The 25,187-nt window shown below is 38.3% G+C and overlaps 1 protein-coding gene across 1 annotated transcript; it reads right to left on the bottom strand.

Moving 5' to 3' along the window:
- Window positions 1-3,420: 3,420 nt before the first annotated feature.
- On the bottom strand, window positions 3,421-5,778 carry LOC131055208 (probable carotenoid cleavage dioxygenase 4, chloroplastic). Its single transcript, XM_057989807.2, has one exon. The coding sequence runs from the start codon at window positions 5,524-5,526 to the stop codon at window positions 3,688-3,690; it is 1,839 nt and encodes a 612-aa protein (XP_057845790.2). The 5' UTR covers window positions 5,527-5,778; the 3' UTR covers window positions 3,421-3,687.
- Between the last annotated feature and the right edge of the window lie 19,409 nt (window positions 5,779-25,187).

The raw sequence follows: 25,187 nt of genomic DNA, 5'->3' as shown, positions 1-25,187 counted from the left end.
TTCGCACAGATAATGGAATGGAATATGTGAACAAAAGACTTGAGGATTTTTTGTACATTTGAGGGGATTGATCTTCAACATTCTGTAGCATACACTCCATAGCAGAACGGGGTTGCAGAACACAAGAATAGAACTCTCAAAGAAATGGCTAGCTGTATGATACATGCATGTTCTCTTGATTCCGCCTTTTGGGTAGAGGCTATCAGTTGTGCCACACACATCCAAAATCGGGTTCCTCACAAAGCTTTGCAAGGAATTACTCCTTTTGAAGCTTGGGTTGGTAGGAAACCGATTGTGAGACATTTCAGAGTCTTTGGGTGTCTAGCATGGGCTTGCATACCTCCACATAAACGCAAGGCATTGGAACCACATATTCAACCTTGCATATTTGTTGGATATCCTGAGGGTGTTAAGGCATACAAATTGATGGATCCAGAGACACATGAGGTATTCATTGAGAGGAGTGTTCACTTTGAGGAAAGCTCTCCTAGCTTAGCCTCTCTACCTCCTCCACCTTCCTCCATTGTGGATAGTGATGTTAGTGATTCAGATGATGAGACTCCCTCAACTCCGACTCGTAGGGTTACACCTCCGCAGGGTCCACTTGCAGTTGAGGAGCCTCGTTCTCCCCCTCCACCTAGACCTCATTGGGCTCGACAGACACTTGAGTCCACGGGTTCTCTTGTTGGGGATCCTTCAGATACACGGAGAACTCGATCACAACATCAGGATCTTCCACATGCATTCATTGCTACCGCTTCCGATCCACAAACATTTAGGGAAGCATCAGGGGTTCCTGAGTGGGACCAAGCTATGGAGGAAGAGTATAGTTCCTTGATGAGGAACAACACATGGGATCTAGTCCATCTCCCTAAGGGGAGAAACATGGTTCGATGTAAGTGGAGCTATCGGACCAAGTTTGTAGCGGATGGTAGTGTGGATAAGTATAAGGCTTGGCTTGTTGCGAAAGGTTTCTCATAGGTTGCAGGTGTTGACTATACTGAGACCTTTGCACCCATAGCCAAGATGAACTCCATTCGTTTGACACTTGTTATTGCTGCAGCTCATGGTTGGGCTGTACATCAGATGGATGTGAAGAGTGCTTTTCTTCATGGTGATCTTGATGAGGAGATTTATATGGAGCAGCCACAGGGTTTCATCCAGGATACTTCCTTGGTTTGCAGACTAAGGAAATCTCTCTATGGCCTTAAGCAGGCCCCCAGGGCTTGGTACGCCAAAATGGATTCCTTTCTTCTCTCTGTAGGGTTCACCAGGTGTCATTCCGATCCGAATGTCTACATTTTGCGACAGGATGACTCTCACTTGATACTTGTGCTCTATGTTGATGACTTGATCATTACAGGGAGTACTTCATCCATCATTAGCAGGGTCAAATCTGCTTTGCATGACAGATTTGCTATGACTGACTTGGGTTTTTTGCACTACTTTCTCGGGATAGAGATTTCACAGTCACCTTCCAGGATTACACTATCGCAGCCCAAGTATGCTCTTGATCTACTTGCACGCTTTCATATGGCTGATTGTAAGCCTGCCCCGACTCCCTTTCTTTCAGGAGTCAAGCTTGAGGCTCATTGTTCTTCTCCACCAGTTGATGCCACTTTGTATCGTCAGCTTGTGGGTAGTCTCATCTACTTGACTCATACACGCCCTGATATTTCATTTGCAGTTGACATGGTTTCCCGCTTCATGCAGGAACCACATGAGCTTCATTGGAAAGCCGCCAAACGCATCCTTCATTACATCCAGGGTACACATCACTATGGGACTCACTATGCAGCAGGCATAGGACTTCGCTTGGTTGGTTACACAGACTCCGATTGGGCTGGCGATCTTGATGATCGTAAGTCTACTTCTGGTTACAGTTTTCCCCTTGGTTCGAGCCCCATTTGTTGGTAGAGCAAGAAGCAACATGCTATTGCTCTCTCTTCGACTGAGGCTGAGTATCGAGGCATTGTTAACGCAGCAACTGAGACCATTTGGCTCCAGTAGATTCTCACAGAGTTTGGTTTCACCACTCCACGGCCGACAGTTCTACATTGTGACAATCAGAGTGCTATTGCAATCTTGAAGAACCCGGTCCAGCACCAGTGGACCAAACACATCGAGATTCATATGCACTATATCCGAGAGCTTATCCAGGAGCAGGTCATTGATTTGCAGTATTGTCCTACAGCAGAGTAGGTTGCTGACATATTCACCAAACCTTTCACCGAGAGTAAGTTCCAGCAGTTGCGAGCTCTCTTGGGGGTGCGGGATGTGTCATTAGGGGGGGTCAGCTGACTTCTCCTTCCTCTCTTATGGGGGGTCTTTTTCCTCTTTGAGGTTTTGTCCTTCTTCTTTGAGAGTCTTTTGTACATTCATCTCTCTTTTGGGGGGTAGTTTTTTCCCACTGGGTTTTCTCCCTTTCTCCGTTTGTGAGAGATTACATTACATAGTTTTGCTTGCATTTGCATATTGTACATGGGTACCTATCATGGCCTAGTAGCCGGGACCCATCTTGCATTGTTGACTTGAGTCTTCATTCCCCTAAGTTGCACTTAAGGGGGGGTGTTGGTGTAAATAAATATTCATTTTGGATATTATTACACTTACTTAAGTTAACTTAGGATAATGCATCTCTTCGTAGTTTGGATTTGAGACACTTAGGGAAGAGTGCACATAGGGATAAAGCTTGTAGGAGAAATTCCACCTTTTGTGGTCTTATTTTGCTGTTACACTCCACATTCGGTGGGTCATCCACCTCTTGTGGAATATTATATTATTTCTCCTACCTACCCCTAGTATTTCTTACCTACCCTTGTTTCTCATTGAGCCACATGTCATATTTGTGTGCTCATAGATCCATATGGCCTTGCCTATATAAGCAGGCCTCTATTCATTGTATTGGTTAATCCAGTTGATCATTTTGCATATTGATGAGAGTACAATTTGTTCTTGTCATTCTATTGTCTCTTTCATGCTTTTCATTTTGCCCTTGATCTTGGCAAAATCCTACACAAAGACCACTAAAGAATCAACCAATAAACCTATAAGCAAAGGAAGACATGACTTAATGTGCAACTAATAGTCCATCATATTTTTGTGCTTTGTGAACACCTCAACAAAAAGTACGCTAATGTGACATATTTGATGAATCGGTACTACTTTGAAATTATCCCATAAAATTTAAAGAAATGCAAAATTGAAATACTCAACTGATAAATCCTCTTTCATAATATATTAACATAAAATTTAATTAATGCGCTGTCTCTGGATTCAACTGTAGAGAATTTATTTTCATCAACGTTTCGAATCATACTCCATGATTCATCATCAAGATGAGAGAAGATCATGAAGTATGATCCGAAAAATTGATGCAAATTTTTTTTCATGGAATTGAACCCAAAAACACAGCTGAAATGTAGAATTATAATATCTGTGATAAAATTTAATCTTGCCAGTATAGTCCAGGTACAGCGATGTGAACAAGACAACAATAATACTGTGTGAAAGTTACGTCTTAGAAGGAACTTGCTCTTGCTTGAATTGCTTGTGTCTGTTAATGTGTCGTTCTATCTACGCTATAATGACAAAGAGATCCCTGTAGAACTTACCAGTTATCCTAATATGAAGTTGATCAAATCACTATACAGTCTATATACATGAGGAAGCAAAGCATTCTTCCATCTAGAAATCTGCATTGGCTAACTCTTTCTCACTAACGAAGAGCCCATGAAAACCGTAGGGAACTCTGACAGGGAGTTCAACAGAGGCCACGATCTCCAACGTCGGAGATTGCGCATCCATCACCACAAACTCCGAAACTCCACTCCTTTCATTGTGAGTGTACGACACCACATACCCATCATCCTCCACAGCGTTCAGATCAGAACTCCGGGGCACAAAAAAGGGCTCACTGCCAAAGCATCCATTTTCATACACCCTTGAAGCAACCTCACAATCACAACTTTTGCTCTCAAAATCAAGCTTAACAACTCCTGCAATCTTCGGCAACGGTGCACCCAAAGACATATACGCATATCTGTTCTTCTTACCTATGAATCCCTGATTCACCGCCCCGAATTCTAGGGGCTTAGAACACAAACACTTTCGTCTAACTTTCCCAGTTCCCAAATTGATCCGGACTTCCTCCACCATGGGATGAACCAGATGTTGATTCTCAAGAACATGTTCAACGGGTGACGCATTGGGGGCAACGAGCACAATTTCATCCCCCTCGTCCCACGCATTGAGCGAATGAAAAAAATTGAAGCCCGGAACGTCCACCCACTTGATCTCCGAATCATCCGTAGCATAGCGAGGAATGATGCCCAGTCGAGCTACTTTACTTCCATCGTACCCAATCATCGATCCCTCACCTGCAACGATCTCCAATGGCTTTGCCACAATCTGTGTGTCGGGAAAAATGGCGAATTTCCTCGTGATGGCGAAGTCATGAATGAAAGAAAGCTGGTGCAGGGACGAGATTCCGACGTCGGGCTCCTTCTCCCCACTCGGTGCCACCCTGAAGAAGTTCAGAAATGGCGCCACAGGACCATACCGAAAGGCGAACAATTCCCCTGTTTCAGGATCGATCTTCGGATGCGCAGTCATACCCATGAACAATCTCCCTTCGAAGTCATACCGACCAACAGTCTCCAAATCCCCTGATTCTGTCACCCGGACTATGTACGGCACATCGGATTCCCCCAAAGCCATCAACTTGTTGTCGAAGAACAAAAGACTGGTATTTGCGAGGCCATAGCCATGGAGAGGATTGAAGAGCCCAAGAGCTATTCTTGCTGAGAAAAGTGCTCCCCTGGCTATGCCGGCGACGCCATGAAAGCCGGCGAAGACGTTGGGCATCAACGGACCTCCGGCGTTCCCTTCGCCGACAAATTTGTTGGTCTGAACGAAACGGCTGGAAAAAGTTGCTCGGCCATTTCGAATTCGCAGGGCGTGCAGCATTCCGTCTCCATCGAAGGAATGGTAGGAGCTTTTTGGAAGATGACTGGGATTTGGGCCATTGCGAATGTAGACGCCGTTCAGACAGGTGGGCAGAGTTCCTCGGATGTTCAGACACTCTGTTCTGGGAGTCTCTCGGACTGGGGCAAAGTTGCCCGCTAAAACGAACCTGGGATCCACCGATGGTTTCAGGGGTTTTTCGATGAAGTTGTTGATGATGTCATCTACAGTGTTGCAGAAAAGCGCTGCTAGAGCTTGGGAAGTGGGGACTTTTTTGGAAGTTTGGGTCTTGAACGTCTGCACAGTTGCAGGCTTTTTCGTGGATTTTAAGGGATGGGTTGGTGCGTCATGTTCGACTAGGAGACTGGACTTTTTGTCTGAGGATGTGGGTGCAGGGGGTTTTGCTTCAGTTTGGACATTGGATACAATCAAGGTGCGTGAATGACGAGGGAGAGGAGAATGGTTTGGGACATGAAAAGATCTGAGAGAAGCAGATGAGATTGACTCCACTGTTGCTGAGAAAGCTGGTGGGGATGGTGTATATATAGATTGAAACTTCATTGTTGCTATGAAAGCTGGTGGGGATGGTGCATATATAGATTGAAACTTCAGCCTGATCTGAAGAATTTATTTGTTTCCTATATTGATGGTGTATATATGGACTGAAACTTCAGTCTGATCTGAAGAATTTGTGGAAGGGGTTGAGGATTATTTGTTTCCTATATTGGAATGTACTTAACTCTTCTGCTCTACATAAAATGATCAGTTCTTAACTGTAATTCTTTTCTATATTGGAACACATTTAACTATTGGATCTTCTCTTCTAGATAAAATGATCAATCTGATCTCAACAACCATCTTAAACCACACACACTAAACAACATATTAAGCTTAAAGAATGTTAGTAAACTCTTAGCGTTTAACACTTTTAAGGTTAGAAGTGTATTCTTAGTGTGACCACACACCTTAAACAACATATTAAGCCTAGAAAATGTCAATCAACTCTGAATGTTTAACACTTTTAAGCCTAGAAGTGTAAGCTTAGTGTGTGTGATTTAAGTCGTTTCGATCTCAACAAGTTTGTGGAAGAAGCAGATCAGATTGCTTCTCTACAAGTTGTACAAATAAGCTGGTTGTGGTTTTATATATATAGAATTGTTAGTGTTATGTTTATTTGATACAATATAGACATGTTCTTAATTTAGGTATATGTACCATTCTTATACCTTTAATTAGGTAGAGATAGATAAGACTTGTCTTAGAGTAAATATATTCTTATATAGTTATTTAAATGATTCTATATATTTTGTTTAATTATTTGATACAAAATAAACATAAAATAAACTTGATCTTAATCTAGGTATATGTAGCATTCTTAATTAGACATAGATAGATAATGCTTGTCTTATTATAGAGATATTCTCATATAATTTTTTTAATGATTTTGTATATTGTGTTTAATAATTTGTTACGAAATAAGCATGTTCTTAGTTTAGGTATATGTAGGTAGCATTCTTGATTAGGTATAGATAGATAAGGCTCATCTTTAAATAAAGATATTTTTATATTATTTTTTTAATGATTCTATATATTTTGTTTTTTTTAAGGTTGAATAGATCGTAGTAAATGCACATTTTATTCATATCGAAAAATGGTGAATAGTCTTAATTTTATTGATCAAATTTACTTTAAACAATCAATTTTGGTGAACTTTAAGAATCTACGCTTCTACATAAAGTTCAAAAACCCAATTGGACTTTGTTACTTCTTGTTGTCTATTTTACAAATAGTACAGATCACTCCCCTTTTCATGAATACCAATGAGTATATGCAATTGGAATGTCCATGATAGACATGACCCACTCTCACATGCTTCTTAGCGTCCTCCAATAGAATTAGAGAGTTAACTATTTGTGATTGGTTTGATCAATCTCACTTGGATTGAACTATTTGTGATTGGTTTGATCAATCTCATTCGAATTGAACTATTTGTGATTGGTTTGATCAATCTCACTTGTTTTTGACCTCTTAAAGCGCCTCATGATTGTGACGCTTCTAGATAACTAGACACTTGAAAATTCATCTTACTTTAACCATTTCTCTTACTTATGACACTCAACCCTTGTTGACAATTGAAGAAAACCAAGTGACCATGATCCATCCCTCACCATAGACTTGATTCTTAACGCTTAGTGACCTTATCTCTTGTCTTTTTGGATTTGTTGGTTATGACTTATTCTTTGCATTATATGATGTTTTACACCCAGACATTCTCCTATTTAATGAAACCCTTGTTCACATAAGCTACTACCCCCATTAAAACCTTCCATTCAATCACTCAATGCAGACAAAGTTGAATTCGTCTCGCAGCTGATTGTCTTTTGTTTGACAGAGAACATTTTGAAGAAACTAACCAACGATAACGAAAAGTGGCGACAGGACGGATAAGTGGTCAAGTGTTGGGAGGCCCTTTCTGTGGGTGACAATGAAGAAGGTGGGCCTGTGCACTCAACATTTACTTTCATCCCATGTGATAGTCCATGTGAATGAGTACACCAAACAGATAAGCTTTGGCATTTATTTGCTTACTGGAGTGATATGGACACCCCAACAATATGGGTCGTGAGTTAAATTCCATTTAATCCAAGCCCACCACCATGTGTGGACAAGAATGTCACTGCTTACCTGAGATTGATAAAAAAGAATAATATTTGCCTTGTGACGTTTTTGTTTGGAGTTGATCACTAGTTTTGCTTAAATATCTATCACGAATCATCTTGTTTTTATGGTCCACAGCATCTCATGGATCATCTAATTTTTATGGACCACACCATCTTTATATCCATCTAATTCTTATGGACCACACCATCTTTATATCCATCTGTGGATCATCTAATTCTTATGGACCACACCATCTTTATATCCATATGTGGATCATCTAATTCTAATGGACCACACCATCTATATGGACTTCCTGAACAAGACAATCTTTCAAGTGGTTTAATCAACTATTCAATATTTGGGTTCAAAAAGTTAATCAAAGTGGGAACACACATAATTGAGCCGATTACAATGTTATTTGGAATATTGTCTAATTTTATGGTTTTGTTTAATTATTAATTTATTGGCTCAAGGTTGCAATTACTTTACACATAATAGTGGAAAGTGAAGACCAATTTTGGGAATCTTAGGTGGTACTACTTTGTGTGAACAAAATGATTTAAAAAATAAAATCCACACCACCTGAAATAAATTTTAAACGAGACAATTCATGTCAAATAAGTACAATTGGCATCTAGTGAAAAGAGGTTACAAACACTCTATCCAACTATAGGTTGGACAAATAAATCTCTAAATAAGACAATTCATAATAAATAATATAATTGGAATTTAGCGAAAAAAGGTTCTGAGCACTCTATCCATCTATTTGTTGGATGCATAAGTCTTGAATAAAATGAGCACTAGTTTGTGTAGATAAAATTATTTTTTACAAAGGTCTGTGATATTTGATATAATTATCAAACAAGACAATTCATATCATTTTCAAAGGTCCACACTATTTGAAATAATTATCAAACATGACAATTCATTCAAATAATAAGATAATTGACATGTAGTGAAAAGATGTTATGAGCATTCTATCTAATTGTGCATTTGATGTCTAACTCACGAATAGAGTGACTTCTTCTAAGTCACATATTTAATATAAGACAAAATCAAATCTCTCAAACTCTTAAATTAATGAATCCATACTTAAGTTCAAGTGGTCAATTGAAGTGTTAGTAGCTAAAATTTCGGTTGGAATGTTTTTTTTTAACAAAATATTAATTTGTAGACTTGATTGATATTATTTTACACATAATAGTAAAAATTGAAAGGTTGGTTTTGAGAATCATAAGTGTTATTAGTTTGTGTAGACACCTAAAATTGCCCTGTCTAATTAAATAAATATTTTATTTATTTAATTATTTAAGCATAATTCTTCTATTAATTAATTAAATATTTATTTATTTAATTAATTCATTTATCCTCTTCTAGCCTTATTTCTCATTTAAATAAATACATTTATTTATTTAAATTGCCCTTTTCCTAAATTAAATAAATATTTTATTTATTTAATTGATCTCACTTTCTCTATTAATTAAATAAATCTCTATTTATTTAATTAATTCATTAACCTTTTCTATCCATGACACATGTCATTCATCTCTTAATTCCTACACTACCTACCCTCTCATTATTTTATTATTTCTTTTACCTACCCTCTAATCCTAGCCAACCATTTATCTTTTACACCTCTTAATCTTATCCCTCCATTTCTTATAGTGTCTTCTATAAAAGGAGATGCTTCCTTCATTATCAACCCCCAACTACACTTTCAAACTTTCATATGCGGTCAAGCCTACTTGCAACCATATTTCCGTTCTTTGTTGAGCTCTTGTGCACACATAAAATCTGATAGAAAATATATCAAGCAAGATCAATGGAGATAGGAAGAATGGAGATCCAAACCCTATTGAACATGTGATGGTATAATCTTTGTGATTTTGTTGATTTACATTGTCTTAGGTAATCTTCATATGTTATGGTAGATCTTTGTTGTTGTTAGGCTAGGATTTTGTAGTTGAATTCATTTAGTCTTTCAATATTGTTGTTTCCATTTTCACCATAAACATTTTGGCACGCCCCAAGGGACATGGATTTTTGTTAGATCTATATATTTTGTAGATTTTTCTAACCCTATATTGTGGTTTTGTAAAACAATTTGGAGAATAACCTTGCGTAGCTAGGGTTTTGGACACAAAATTAAGATCTTGAAGAGATCTAATCCGATTTCACAAACGACGTGGAATTTTTGCACCAAATTTTGTTGGCAGGTTGAAGACAATATCAAGAGCTCTCAATCCAAAAAATCAGATTTGTTAGAGCATATTTGAATTTTCTATGAATTTTTTATGCATTTTCATAAAAAATTAATTTTGAGAGAAAATGAGCGAATTTTTCAGATTTGTTTACAGATTTGGAAATTTTTCATAATTATACACAGGATCTGTTCTTTGTTATTTTAATTTTGATGTAAAATAATTCCTAAAAAATCGGATCTTTAAAAGTTAGGGTTTTGCATTAGTTTGATCATATCTCACAAACTGCTTGGAAGTTTTCCAGGAATTTTTTTTATGCAGGTTTGGAATGCTATCAGGAGTTTCCAGTAAACATTTCAAAGTTTTTGGATCAATTTTGCATTTTATATGATTTTTCATAAAAAATTAGTTTTGTGAGCAAATTAGCAAATTTTATGGATTTTCTTACATTTCTGGAAATGTCTTAAAATTTTACAAGTGGTATTTTTTTATGATGCAAAATAACTCATGGAATAATCAGATCTTTGAATCTATCAAAAAAATGTCTTGTTGAAGGCCCCTATTTCACAAAGTCTTTTGGATCTAAAATTTACCTAACTTGTGTGCTTGCAGGAGGGGTATTATTGCAAAACTACTAACAAATCTTTGTTGCAGAATTTTGGCAAGGGTTTTTTATCTTTATTGTGTGCCTTGTTTTCATAGATTACCAAACACTTCAATTGGTGCACTAAAATTGAACTAGTGTCTTTTTGTGTCTTGAGCAATAGACTCTTTTTGTTTAATATCTAGAGAGCCTGTCTCCCCATGTGGTCATTAGGACTACTAGTGAGGAGGGAACGACCCAAGTGGTAGCAAGGAAAACCCACCTCTTCCAAACCACTATAAATAGTTGTATCCATGGTGAAAACCATGGGTAACGTGTGTTGATTAGTTCATACCGACACTATGTCTCCCCATAAACCCGTTTGATCAAATTTATTTGATCAGTTGTAGAGCATAACCCCTACCAACTGGGAGCCTTCTGTATTTACAGAGCTGAAAGTGTCACATGTATGGCCACATGAGCGGATGCTCTTACTAGCACCTTTTTTCTTTAGAAAGCCAAAATCCTTCTAGTTGTTGGGGTAGGAGGTCGGACCTCTAGAGCGGCCCACACACATATGGTTCTTAGTAGACATACAAAGTTCGCCATGAGAAGTTTTCGTGGGGACTGGTGCTTCAGAGAAGTGAGTGTCGAGGGTGGAGCCAGTGGGGTCAAGCATCTAAGTATCCACTTTGAATAACATAGCCTCGGGGGAAACCCCATGTGGGATCAACAACTATTGTCCTGGCCAACCTTAAGAATTGTGCTTGTCTTCTTTTAAACATTCAAAGATCAAACATCAAAATATTGTGTCTTTTGTGTCTTCAAGTGTATACAAAACATTTTTACATCAAACAACACAGTTTCTTTGGAGTCATTTTTGAGTCTACACACTTGCAAACATTGAGTCCTCATCAACATTGTGTCCTCTTGTCACGAAAAACAATAAAAAATTCAGATTTGGTCACAACAAATAACTTCACAAATTGGAAAATTGCACTTAGTTTCTGGAAACCCGTTTGTACAGTATTCAACCACATATGTGTCATTCAGCAATGTATGTGCAAGATAACATTGCGTCTGTGTTTTCACAAGCAAAACTATATTCACAAAATCTCATAAACGCGTCTGTGCAGTTTTCAAAAACATATGTGTCATTTAACCACGTTTGTGAAGTATACATGCACATCTGTGTTTAGAATTGAAAAAAACTCACAGTCCAACAAACAAGAGCAATCAGTTTCAAACTCATTAAGCTTCCTAGGTTATTTCTCTGGGTTTTCATCTAGAATTCAGCCTATTTCTGGGTCTCACAAAGTCCATCATTGCTTTACAACTTGCATTACATTCACATTTGTCTAAACTTGATTCAAAAGGTCACTTGCTTGTCCTCATCTTACTTTGTCAACACACTACATACAACAACATTTTGCTAAGTGGTCCCCCATCAAGGTCTATCACCTTTGGGTCTCATTTGGTCTTACTTAGAGTCAAGGCACTAATACATTTGGCCTAAAATTCTGACGGAGAAGGTATACTGTGATCAAATTTAATTTTTTTTTGAAAAAATGCCTGATTTCGTCGAAATTCTGACGATAATGCAACATTTGGTTTCGACGGAGATGAAATTGGCAATGACATTTGGTTTTTTTAGAAAAAGTGCCCACATTCATCGAAATTCCAACAAGCGCGTGCATTACTTAAAAAAAAAAGAAAAGACCAAATCATTTCATAAATCCCACCTCTTCGTCCTACCTTTACCATTACAAAATCCCTCCTCTGCAGTGAACCTGTGGGTTTAATCGTGGTAGGGAAGATCATTGGTGTGAAACCAGCCGGTTCTGTAGCTTAGGCTGGAAGTGGAGGGAGCACAATTCGGTTATGTGCTTTCCCAATGAATGGGAATTATTGACCTAAAGAAGCAAGCAGATCCACACTGGAAATAACCCAAATTCCTGGACACTCACTATTGAATCTCCATCCATCTTCGTTGGCTTCAACCATAATTATTCGTGTAAGCGTCCCTTCCCGGTCGAGCAAATGAGTGCCTACCTAAAGGGCCTCCCAAGGTATCTTAGTTTGCGCTGTCTCGGGGCATATTAGGGGATCACAATGGGGATCACAATAGGGAACATGCAAGTAGGGGCCATCCCCTGATGAACATGAAGGAGGGAGGCGGACATAGTTCCCCGTGGGTTTAATCACTGCAGGATGTAGGAATGGTTCAATCACTGTAGGAAAAGGGTAGGGTATAATCAACAAATTCATTTCAAAAATTTAGATTCAAAGTTTATTATATATTTATCAGATTAATTGCCAATAGCAGAGATGGTGAGAGGTTTCTGTAATATGATATGATCAATTTAAAAGAAGAATTTCTTACAAGACCTAAACCATTGAACAATCCTACAATCATGTATTAATTAAACACTACATTTTAAATAATGAACAATATAGTTAGCTTCAAAACATATTAACACTACTTTCCATATTTAAAATATATCCTAATTAAGGAGAGGGATGACCTAAACCTGCATGATCGAGTGCCATTATGTAAAATATATCCTAATTATGGATGCTGGTATATATGGTAGTGACAGAAAATCCCCGCTGCAGAACCGTGAAAGCAATGTGTAGTGATCGAGTGCTATTTTTTGTCAGTGTTTTGGAGGGGAGCATAAGTGTATCATTAGGAAGGTGGTATAAAATGGAAGCTGAGAGGTATAAGGTTATGAGGTGTGTTTTAGGATAAGCTAATGGTGAAAGAGTAAGTTAGGATATGTTAGGGGTTTGGAAGGTAGGAAAGTGAATGGGGGGAGATAAAAGGATGTGAAGGATGGAATGGGATTAGGTAGGTGAAGTAAAAGTAAGTGTGTATGAGGTTAAGGTGTAGGATAGGATGTAGGAAAGTGGAGGGGGTTAAGATAGGGGATATGACAGGTAGATGGAAGGTAATAATGATAGGAAGTGAGGTAAAGGTTATGAGGTCTGGGTTAGAAAATAGGGTGTAGGAAATGGAAGGAAGGGTCATATCACTTTGAGAGTTTTCACCAAGATGAGGAGCCCGAGTGTGGACCTCAAATCTTACAAGCCATGAGGATCCACTTGTAGTAGAGGGGCATATACTTGCATCTTGGGAGCTTATTAGGAGTTCGCCTTGAATTTGGGAAATACACATAGAGGAGATGGAATATTTATCAATACACATTGCCTAGCCTCATCATGCATAAATAGAAAAGGTATAGACTATAGCAAACACATATCATGAGCCAAAGGATCATATTTGAGAGTTGCTTCATCTCCAATCCTCTACATTTTTAAGATCCACAAATGGGGTTGAGGATAAGTCTTGGTTACTTAGCTTGGACTTATGCTTTGGGTTGTATCTATATGTGAGCAACCTAAAGGCATAATTTTCAATGCAATTGTTGAGAGGACTTTCTTCCACCTTGTGGTACTGGGAGGATAAAATGCACCAACTCACATTGGAAACCCTCTCCAGATACCATTTTGGAGTGCCTCAAAGTGTGTTCTATTTCAAAATATTTTTGACAGAGATGCATAGATGAGTTTCACAATTTACATAATAAGGTTTCATAGTGGCTCAACATGAGAGTTAGTTTTTGGAGTGTTTGTAGATTACATTCAAGACAAGTTACTTTTCAATTATTTCATTAGGGGTGGAAAGCCCAAAATTTTAGTTTTCCTACACATGGCCAATCCAAATGACTTTAGGGTTGCTATGGAAAAGTCTCTTATGGAAAAGGAGGTACATGGGAGGACACAAGAGACATGAGAGAAGTTTGTAACCTTGATGAAGGGACTAAAGTGTCCATAGGCCTCCCCATCCTTCAAAGGATAATTTAGACTTACTATATGAGTTACAAAGAAAAACCCAATAGTATCAATATTAGGGACAAAGGTCTACTAGAGCATAGTAGGGGCCATAGGGTAGTCACATTTGACCATCATCGACACAAGGATATTTTAGGTATGAGAGACTATAGGGATATCAAGCCAGGCCTTCTATGACTCAACAACCTTTTAGGGGAGAATCTAGTGTTTTTAGTAATTAGGATCTTCTAATTATGGTGGGGCCTGGCCAACATAGGGTTATATGAGAGGCACATGTTATGTATATGTTAGTATCAGACAGAGAGTTCCCACAAGGTTTTAGAGTAGGTGGACACCATCCTAGGATGTCAAAGTATATAGTTGATATGTGGGTCTTTACCCTCCTAACCACTCAACATATACCACCATGGGTCTTTACCCTCCCAAACACATAAAGGTCAAAGGAAGATTCACTGCTGCAACACTCACTTTTTGTTACAGTCTCAAGCACTTAGGACAGTCACTCCTTTCGTGGCCATTCTTATTCACACAACACTCTCTAACATTAATTATGATGATAGTGTACCTCCTTAAACCTTCCACCAACACCTAAATCAATACCAAACTCTTTCCCAATCTCGCTAATGGACTAATTAACTCAACTCACTGTGAAATTGTGATGGTCAATGCAAGGTTTAGGACAGTAGTAATTAGGATTTTCTAATTATTATGGGGCCTATCCAACATAGGGTTATATGAGACAGGGGTAAGTTCATTAGTGATGTGTATTAGATTGTCATCAAAGTTTCCTATTAGTGTTACTTTGTATCAGCATTAACCACTTATTGTCATGGGAATCAACTAATAGACAACATAGATATTTATCATCAACCTCCTTTTTTTTCATCAAAGGGATAAAACTTTATTAAACACAATGAGAATTACAAAGCAAGAAAGTAGATACATATGATGAATACTAAGAGGGGGGGTGAATTAGTATGTCAAAAATCATTGCACTTAAACACTTTGCTATACTAACAGTAAACCAGTAAAACAGTTTAGCAGACAAACCGGTTAACACACATGCAAACCAAATAGAAAATAATGCATTCACCCACAGAAGCACAAACACCATAACACAAGAGATTTTGACGTGCAAACCCAAATGGGAAAAACCACGGTGAGATGGAACTCACAAGTAACTATCTGCAGAATAGAAATCAGACCGGTTAAGGTCATACAATGTTCTTTACCAGAACAGATCCTCTTAGGAGATAAGTCTGATTAAAGGCTACCTTGCTAGAGGATTTTAGATCCATAGATGTGAACCACCTTGTTAGAGGATTTACAAGAGGCTTTTGGGCCTACCCGGTTAAGGGCTACAGACTTGTCGAAGATGTGAGTAATCAGCAAGTGAGTGATCTAGCAAATAGTACAGATTGCTTGATTAAATCCTTGATAGCTTGTTCCTAATGCATTCTAGCATTACTTCAGTCTTCTACACATTCATATTCTCTCTAACTCCTCAACCACCTTAAACCCTAGTAACAACATCAATAACCACCTAAAACCCTAGACATGATGTCCTTATAAAGGAATCCGATTTCATGTCAGTCCAATAGGATTACAATACAATTTCCTAGATTCAATGCATCTAGTCATATTCATTAACACGACACAAAAAGCACCATTAAAGTGTCAGCACCGTCAAACAATCGGTGGATGGTAACTCATCACAAAATGTCGGTTGGTAACTCATCATAGAGTATTACCGGTTCAAGCAAAAATGCTGGTTGTCGATTTGACAAAATGAAGACTGGGAAATATGTGTTATGCTGCTTTGATCCTTCGTACCGCTTGAGATCCTTGAACTACTTGGGGTTAACATACCACTTCAGATCGGTAATCACTTTCTGCAAAACACCAATAGTCTAAAGACTATAATGCATCATACCAGTTGGAACAAGTCCCGGTTGAGGTTTAACCTGTACATACAAAAATGATCTCAATGCAAGTGTGTGTCCATCAATGACAATCACAACACAATCATCAAAAATGCCAACAATCTCCCCCTTTGGCATTAATGGCAACACTTAGGAAATTTTGGCATCTAAGTGTTTTACAACAAAAATATGCCAGAATCAAAATTACTCCCCCTGAGCATATACACTATCTCTTTTGTAGATCATACAATGTATACTACTTCTTAACAGAAATAACATGAAAGTATACATCAAAAGACTCAAAATTTATACTTCTCCCCCTTTGCCAACAATGACAACAAAATATTACAGACTAACACTTGTGTCATTAGTATTAAAAGAGTAAGAGTTTATGACAATAAGGAATAAAAATTGTCAAAAAATAATTTGAAGTCTTGCAAGAATTGTTTCATAGATAAGGACTAGGACTCAAGTAGGGAGGTTGCCACTTCTTTCTCTGTCTACATCTGGGAGACTTGTTCTTTCATGGCATCTAGTGTGCTCATCTCCTATGTCGCCGTTAAGGCATCCAGATTAAGATAACACTTCTGAAGTATTTGTAGATGTGGGAGTAGAACCGGTTGTAGCTCCTGCAAATCTCATGACTGGGTGCTGATCTCATGCTCTATTTTAGTAGACTGGATATGAAACCGGTGAACGGTTTGCCCATAAGCTGTAAAAGAGTCATATGGCAGCTTGAAGGTGCTCATATATAACTGCAAATCGGATTGAAGCTTTTTCTTTTGTGCAAGCACATCATCACAGGATAGATGGGGTTGGCAAATCTTGCTGAGTAGAAGATTCTCCTCATCTAGAGCATTCCTTATATCCTTTTGTTCTTTTTGTAGTTCATATCAGAGCTCATTAAGCTTCTTCACCAGGGTAATGTTGAGAGCCTTTTGATTCTCTTTCTTGGTATTTGCCTTTGCTGCCTCCTCTAAGCTCTACACTTGATCATCCACTACTGTGTATAGGAGCTTCAATTGGGCCAATGATGAGTCAGTACTGGGGAGGTTTGTGTCAGGTAACAAACCGGTAAGAGTTTCCACCGCCGCTTGGATTACATCTTGCTCCTTTTTCCTTCGTATTAATTCAAGGTGTTCTTGAGCAACCTTGATGCTCTGCAGTAGCTCCATTTCACTTGTAGACTAAAGGTGAATGGGACTGGTGAGGTCAGTCATTTTGGCTTGACTACCAGTTGCCTTAGGTGTCTCCATCTACGTGCTCTTTGTTGCTTCTCCTTCCTTGTCCTCCTCTATTTTCTTCTTTTCCGCTTCCTTCCTCTTCTCCTCTTCCTTCTTCCTTTTCTCTATTTCCTTTCGCTTCTCCTCTTCCTTTTCTTCCTCTTCCTTCTTCTTTTTCTCTACTTCCTTTCTCTTCACATATTTTTCCTTCTTCTTCTTGTCCTCTTCCTTTTTCTTCTTCTCCTCTGCATCCTTCTTCTTCTTCTCCTCTTCTTTCTTCTTCTTCTCCTCTTCATCCTTCTTCTTCTCCTCCTCTTCTTTCTTCTTCTTCTCCTCTTCATCCTTCTTTTGTTCCTCTTCTAATTTCTTCTTCTTCGCTTGCTTCTTTGCTTCCTCCTTTTTGTCCTCAGTTTCCTTTTGCTTATCTACCTGTTATGTCTGCTTCTCCTATCCTGTTGCTTCTGATGGTGTACCTTGAGCAACATCCTCTCCATTCAAAGCATCAACATCAATATTGTCTATTGGTTCAGTAAGCAGGTTTCCTTCATTGTCAAACACTTCATCCGGTTTAGTTATTGCCGGTTCTTGCTCAGCCTTCCTGTTGGCTTCAACCACTCTATGCATCTTAAGAGCTTCTTGAGCAAGATTGTGTGTATTCTTGAGCACTTCTTGACCCTTTCCTTCTAGTAACAGGAGTCTTCTTCTTCTCATGAAGAAGAGGCCTTTGTATTTATTCATTACTTCAAACAGTTCTGAATTTGATACATCAGGAAAATGTTTAGCAAAAACTTTCTCTCATTTCCTGTTCCTTCTCTATGGCAATGCGCCATTTATTGTCTAAGGACTTATACAAAGAATCCGGTGTCTTAGATCTAATTTCTGAAGGTGACCGGTCATTAACACATAGATACTGAATGATTTCTTTTTCAACTACTTCCTTTTCATCATCATTAAAGTCATCAAAACAATCAATCAAATTGTTCAACACTTTTCTCCTAATGTTTTTGATAGTTCTTTGACAATGTGTCAAAGGTTTGTAGGAAGAAATGTCAATATTTACTGGTGCCGAAGATGCCAATTCATTCTTTGTCTTTTTCTTTGCTTGTCGTGTCTTCTTAGGTTTTTCTTCAAACACAATTTCTTTTGAGTCTGGTGAGGCATTCCTTGTCTTCCTCTTTCTCTCGAACACTTTAACAGGTGCTGCTACCAGTTTCTTCTTTGTAGGTGACTGCTTGGTCACTTTGGGATTGGTTGCAGTAATCGGTTCCAATGCCGAAGGCACTGCCTTTCCTTTCTTGTCAGGGGATTCTTCAACCAGTGTAACCCTTTCCAGATAGGTGCCAGTTCTCTTTGCCTTAGGATCTAGGGGTGAGGCAATTAGGGTAGAGGCATACTCGTCCAACATATCATACATCACCTCATAGCCCATAGGCTCCACTTCTTCCTGTCTGGGCTCAACAGCCTCCATTATGCATTGATCAACTTTGATGATAAAGCAGATATCATCTTCATACTTCTTGACTATGTCACGAGATATCCTCATCCTTAGGCTCATCTTTCTTCTGAACTCATCAAAGTACTTGTTCAGAACATCAAGGTAGCCGGTTCTGACTGCTTGCAGACTTTCTTTGATCTGCTTCCTGGGAATTAACCTTGGAAATAAAAGAATAATCCGACCAGTAGCTGACCAAACTTGAACTTCAATGCATTATCTTGTTTGATTTATTTCAGATTCAATAGGAGTTGCCTTTTCATACCGGTGCAGAGGTCGAATGATGCATCTTCCTTGATCATCCGGTAAGTGGCATTTACCACTGTAGCAGATACAGAGTTAATTCTGCTGGCGGAGAAAGTCCAGTATTCAATCACCATGCATGCATATTTCACGAGGTCATCCTTGATGGAATTAACAATCATTCCTCATAAGTCGCTCACTGAATCGGTGAGCTTGGACATTTTCGTCTTGCTGACCTTCCTTAGGGCTGGCACTTCTCCTATATTGCAGAAACTGGTGACGACATGAATAGCTTGTGGAGTGATATCATGCGTTCTCTCTAGGTACATCTTGTCACCATGAACTCTGCTCAGAATGATTCTAATATGATCATCTGTGAAATCCTCAAGGAAGTAAACCGCATTGTGAAGTTTCTTCTTCTCCAAAATACTATACTCCAGTTTGATCTTCTTATCCTTCCCACAGAATAGACCTAGCTATGAGTGGATCATAAGAGACCCTAGGTCTTCGATTTTCTAGTCTATATAATTTGAAATCCCTTCTTCTACTATAACCCCAGTCGGTACTTGTGACAAAGCATTATATTTCAATTTTCTTTGAATGAAGTCCATAGAATCAACAATTGCACTAGAACTATCATGTGATGTGGAAACCATGACAAAATAGAAAGCTTGAGAAATACCTTTCAAAAATTGAGAATTTAGGGCTTTGCAAATTCCACTTCACCTTCCACTTTGTCGGTTGTTGAATCACCGATTTGAGTTCTTCTCTCGACTGTTTGATATTTGCTTCTGAATCTTCTTTAGGGTTTTGAGATTTCTTTGTACCGCAACACAAATCACTTTTTCGTCGCTCTGCACTTGAAAACCTTCTTCACTTTGAAAAGATGATAGTGATAAATGATTTGAAAATTCCTTTAAAACATATTCCTCACCTACCACAATTAATGCTCCACCATTAGGGCATAAACCCTAATTTTCCTTTTACCATTTCCGGTCTTCCGCCAAATGACAGGTATCGTTTATTGGTTAAGGTCTTTTACCGGTGTAAACTGGGGGTTCAAAACATTTTTCCGTTTGCTCCCCCTAAGCTTTTCTAATGCTTAGTTTGCTGGTTCCGATATTTCCACACTAGGTGTAGAAGCCAGTTCTTCTTGTAACACCGCTGGTTTCTTCTTCTAGGTTTTGTTCATATCCGCTTGAACAGTGTCAATATCAATCTTTCCTTCCGGAGTGACTGATATATCATCAGATATGTTCTTTCTTGATCTACAGAATCTGGTAATGTGACCCGGTTTATTGCAATGATAGCAGACCATTCCAGGTGCTCTCCAAGGTCCATTATTCATGTTGTCATTCTTCCTCCTGCATGTTGTAGCAGTGTGACCATGAATATGATAGATCAAACATTTTTCTCTCCATCCAGTTGTCGCTTGATAGCCACCATTTCTTGACTGATGATTGAAGGCATTAAACCGGTCGTGATTTTGATTCACAAAAGGTTCAAGACCAAATCCTTGGGTCCTCTGAAGATATCTTCCAGTGTTATTCATAACACACCTGCATTCAGATCCTCTATGCCCAAACTTGTTGCATGCATAACAGTTACCATTGAATTTATAGGATCTAGGCTTATCATTTAGAAAATAAGGAAAATTATTGTAAGCCTTACTCCTACACACATTGGCAGTATGTCCTTCTTTAAGATAGTTAAAGCAAACAGGTTTAAACTTTTGCTTACCTTCATCCTTTGATGCCGGTGGATTCTTTGATGTTCTAGCATTTGTATCGGAGGTTTCACCTTCCTCAGGACCGGAATAACCAAGTCCATCAATATTCTTGACAGGTTTGGTAGATTCAAGCTTTTGCTCTAGCTTGACAGTACTCTTGTTGAACTTAGCAAGTATTTCCTTTGACTCAGAGAGTTCTTTGGAAATAGCAGCATTTGTTTCCATCAGGTTTTCATTCTCAGAGATGGCAATGTTCAGTTCTCCTTTCATGTCTTCCTTTTCCACTTTGCTCGCATGGAGTTGAGCAGTTAAGGCACTGATCTCTTGCCTCAGCTTGGAGTTTTCATGATCTTTGTCTTTGACCAAATCTTCAGCTTTCCTCTGGTTCTCAAGCTCTTGGCACATTCGGATAGTCAGTCCTTCCAATTCTTTTCTCAAGTTGGAATTGGATTCATTCAACTTTTCTACTTCTTGAATTAGGGCTTCTGTGTCCGCTTCATCAGAAGAACTATTTTCAGATATTTCCATCAGCTTTTCAGCATGTTCTCTCCTCTTTGCTTGAGATGCCTTATATTTGACCATAAGATCATCATAGGCTTGCTCAGACTGAGTGAGTCGATGAGTAAGTTCCCTCAATGTGTATTCCCCCATATCTCTTTCCAAGTGGTTAAACTTATAGAAAGGTAGGCTCTGATACCAATTTATGAATACTAAGAGAGGGGGGGGGTGAATTAGTATGTCAAAAATCTTTGCACTTAAACACTTTTCTAGACTAACAGTAAACCGGTAAAATAGTTTAGCAGAGAAACCAATTAACACACATGCAAACCAAATAGCAAATAATGCATTCACCCACAAAAGCACAAACACCATAACACAAGATATTTTGACGTGGAAACCCAAATGGGAAAAACCACGGTGAGATGAAACTTGTTAGGAATCCCACAAATACTGAGAGGGGGGGTGAATCATTATCTAACTGGTAATTAGAATTTCTCACCTTAAAACATGCAAAACATGTTATAACAGTGTACCGGTATGCAAGAAATAATGCAATAAACAAAATTAAAAACATCCACATGAAAAGCACACCATAACACAAGGATTTAACGAGGAAACCCAGTGTGGGAAAAACCTCGGTGGGATTTGTGACCCACAATATCCACTTACTGGCCAATAAGAGAATATTACTTACAAGAGGGGGCCTACACATGCAGGAAGGCCAATTGCCTAGAGCTCACTGCTCAATGGAAAGTCTCACTGACTTACAATGTGAATTATACAAATCCAATATCTTGTACTACTTTATAATAGCATCTATAATGCCTGATCCAGTACTGATTTCTGCTCTGTTCTTTACATAAAACCTTTAACCTATATTTCGCATAATAGGTCTGCCTAATATCTTCTTTTCTTCACTTCCATTACTTACAAAATGTCTACAATGATCTCTCTTATATATACGAGTCATCTTACAACTTGCCAAGTCAGCTTACAAAGTTTTTACAATAATAAACAAAATATAATATAACAAAAATCCTATCGGCCTTTGTGCCGATATGCTTCCTTTCTCTATACCGGTGTTGATGGTCTGAGTGCCAGTGTGGAGTGTGATCAATGTAATACCTTGCTGGTGTAGTGCCTTGCCAGTGTAATGCCTTGCCAGTGCCATAGGATTGCAAGGTTGCCAGCAATGACAAAACCTTCAATCACATACAATGTCTCATTGGAGTGTGCATATGCCAACAATCTCTCCCTTTGGCATTGATGGCAACACTCATGATAAATTTCAAAAGTGTATCCAAAAATGTGAAGTTAAAAATGTTACCAAAAATGTGTGCTCCCCCTAAGCATATGATTCCTGTGATATTGAATTTTCTCATACCACTACTCCCCCTTTGGCATCAATGACAAAGGTTGTCAAGATGTTAGTAGAGTTTGTAGTTTCAACCTTGTAACTGGGTAGTTACAATTTGAAATAGATCCGCCAAAATCAAGTTTATACTCTCCATAAACTTTTTACTGTCTCTTATTGCTTTCTCTGTTCTTTTAACTGTACTAGTGAGGTGCTGCAAGTGCTCTGCCAGTGTTTTCTGTCCCTGTATCAGTGCCTCAGATATTTCCTTTCGTAATTATGCTAGATAGTCCAATCTTGGAATCAGTTTTAATCTCAGATGCTTTGCCTTATTCACTATTCTCTCCTTTTCTCTTTCTAATTTAAGTAACTCTTCCTCAAAATTTGTTATCCTTTGCTCAAAAACTGATAATGTATCAGGTGAATTAGCAAAATTATCAGCAAGTTTATTGATTTCATCTTGTACCTTGCATATTTTCTTATCTATGTCTACTATCAAAAATTTTGTCTTGCAGGTGTCTTTGTATAGAGTTTTGTATTCCATTAATAAGTTGCATAGTTCTGGTAGAAGTGTGTCAAATTCCCTAGTACACTTCTTTATTTGATCTTCAAAGAATTTTTTCTTTTCAATTTCTACCTCGTCCTTCAATGTCTCTTCCTTTATTTTCTCAATGTTCTCTATGATATATTTACACAAAGTATCAAGTTGTCCTGAAGAATCTTTATTGTCTATATTACAGTTAGGAGCAATAACCTTCAAAATTGGGATTGTGTCATCTATAGCTTTGTAAGCCTGTGAACTACAATCTGTTATTCTTTTGATTGAATCCAAAATTACTTCAGTTACATTTGTTGGTTTGTGGCCTGCTGAGGAGGAACCAACATTCTAAATTCCACCAGTGGAAGAAGTAACCAAGCTTGTTGTGACCTCTGGTAGGTCTTATGTTTGCATTTCTTTAAGTAATGGTTTGCATACTTCTCCAGTTGCCGATGGCACTGTTTCCTCATGAACCTGTTCATGTTTCTGTTTTGGAGCCTGTTCCTGTTGTTGTTGCTCTTCTTGTTGCACTATCTTAGTTTGAGCTTCTACCTGTTGTTCTTTGTCATCTATCAGTTTCTCTTGTGTTTTAATAGTTTGCTCAGCTACCGGTGGCTCACTAGCCATTTCAGTCTTACCAGTTGTATCTTTGTCTACCACAATGTTGATTTTTTGTGTATCAACATCTACTGTGTATAAGACTTCAGGATTAGGATTGACATCCTCTACATCCATACTTTCAACTGCCGGTTGATCTTCTGTAGTTGTTGTTACTGGTGACATAAAAGAAGGTGGGGGTAAGTTGTCTTTTACTTTAATACTCGGAGGTCCACCAACCTTTCCTTTTCCTTTGTCTCTTTCTTTTTGATATACCTTTATTAGTTTGGGGTTACTGTATTCTTCCTATTTTTCTTTTTCAACTAGGAATATATCCCATCTATTTTATGTTTCTTCAGTCACCTCATTGACTCTTCCAACCATTAATGCAATGTGTTGGTGTGCAGTAGAGAATACTGACCAGTTGGCTTCAGCAATTAAATCATCAATTTCTTTAGGTGAGTTCACTGGGTACACAACAAGTAGCTTTTCTATCTTGATTTTCTTGTCAAGTTCTATTACTGCTTATCTCCTTGCTTCCAGTCTTTTGAACAGTTCATCTGGTACTTCATCTACAACTTCCATCAAAAATTTCTTATACATGTCCATATGCAATATAACACTATTTTCTACTTGTTCTTTTTCATCTGTAGTCAGAGTGTCATATAATTTTTCTATATTCTTCAGTTTCCCTTCCTCTGTAATTTCATTCAATAGTATGTCAAGAGGAGCCAAGTTTTGTTTTGTTCTCTTCTTCTTCTTGGGTGTCAGTTCCTTCTTTGGTGTAGTCTTCTTAATCAAAGATCTCACTGCTTGTTGTTTCTATCTTGTCCTCTTAGGTGAGGGTGTGGTTGCTGATGAGCGATCTCTTTTCCTTACAACTCTTTTGAAAGCTGTAGGCATGTCACTCTCTAAAGAAGTGCCTATCAGTGATAGATGAGTCTCAGGCTGTAGAGTTCCTAGCTCATCCTCAGTGATATCGGTTTGTTTTAACACATATTCTTTAATAGATTTTGCCTGTCTAGAGCCTCTTCTCACAACTGCCTCAATCTTTTTCACTCTCTTCTTAGATTGTATTTGTTTTTCTATAGTCTCAGCACTACCAAATACTTCTTCCTTTGGTTCATTTGGAGCTTCCATAAGTGCTTTAGCATAAGTTTCAATTATATGATCATCTGTCTCATAGCCCATCTCGGTTACCTAGATTGTTCTTGGGGTGACGACTTCCATCCAGATTTCATCCTTTTTTATTACAAAACATATTTCATCCTTATATTTGTCAACAATCTTTTGTGATAATCTGATTCTCTTCTTCATTTTGGT

Source organism: Cryptomeria japonica, chromosome 2 (assembly GCF_030272615.1).
Source record: "Cryptomeria japonica chromosome 2, Sugi_1.0, whole genome shotgun sequence".
Taxonomy (NCBI): domain Eukaryota; kingdom Viridiplantae; phylum Streptophyta; class Pinopsida; order Cupressales; family Cupressaceae; genus Cryptomeria; species Cryptomeria japonica.
This window is presented reverse-complemented; position numbering and strand designations above follow the sequence as displayed.

What these genes read in the sequence shown, in the direction of transcription:
- LOC131055208 (XM_057989807.2), bottom strand. Translation starts at nt 5,526, where the DNA reads ATGAAGTTTCAATCTATATATACACCATCCCCACCAGCTTTCTCAGCA.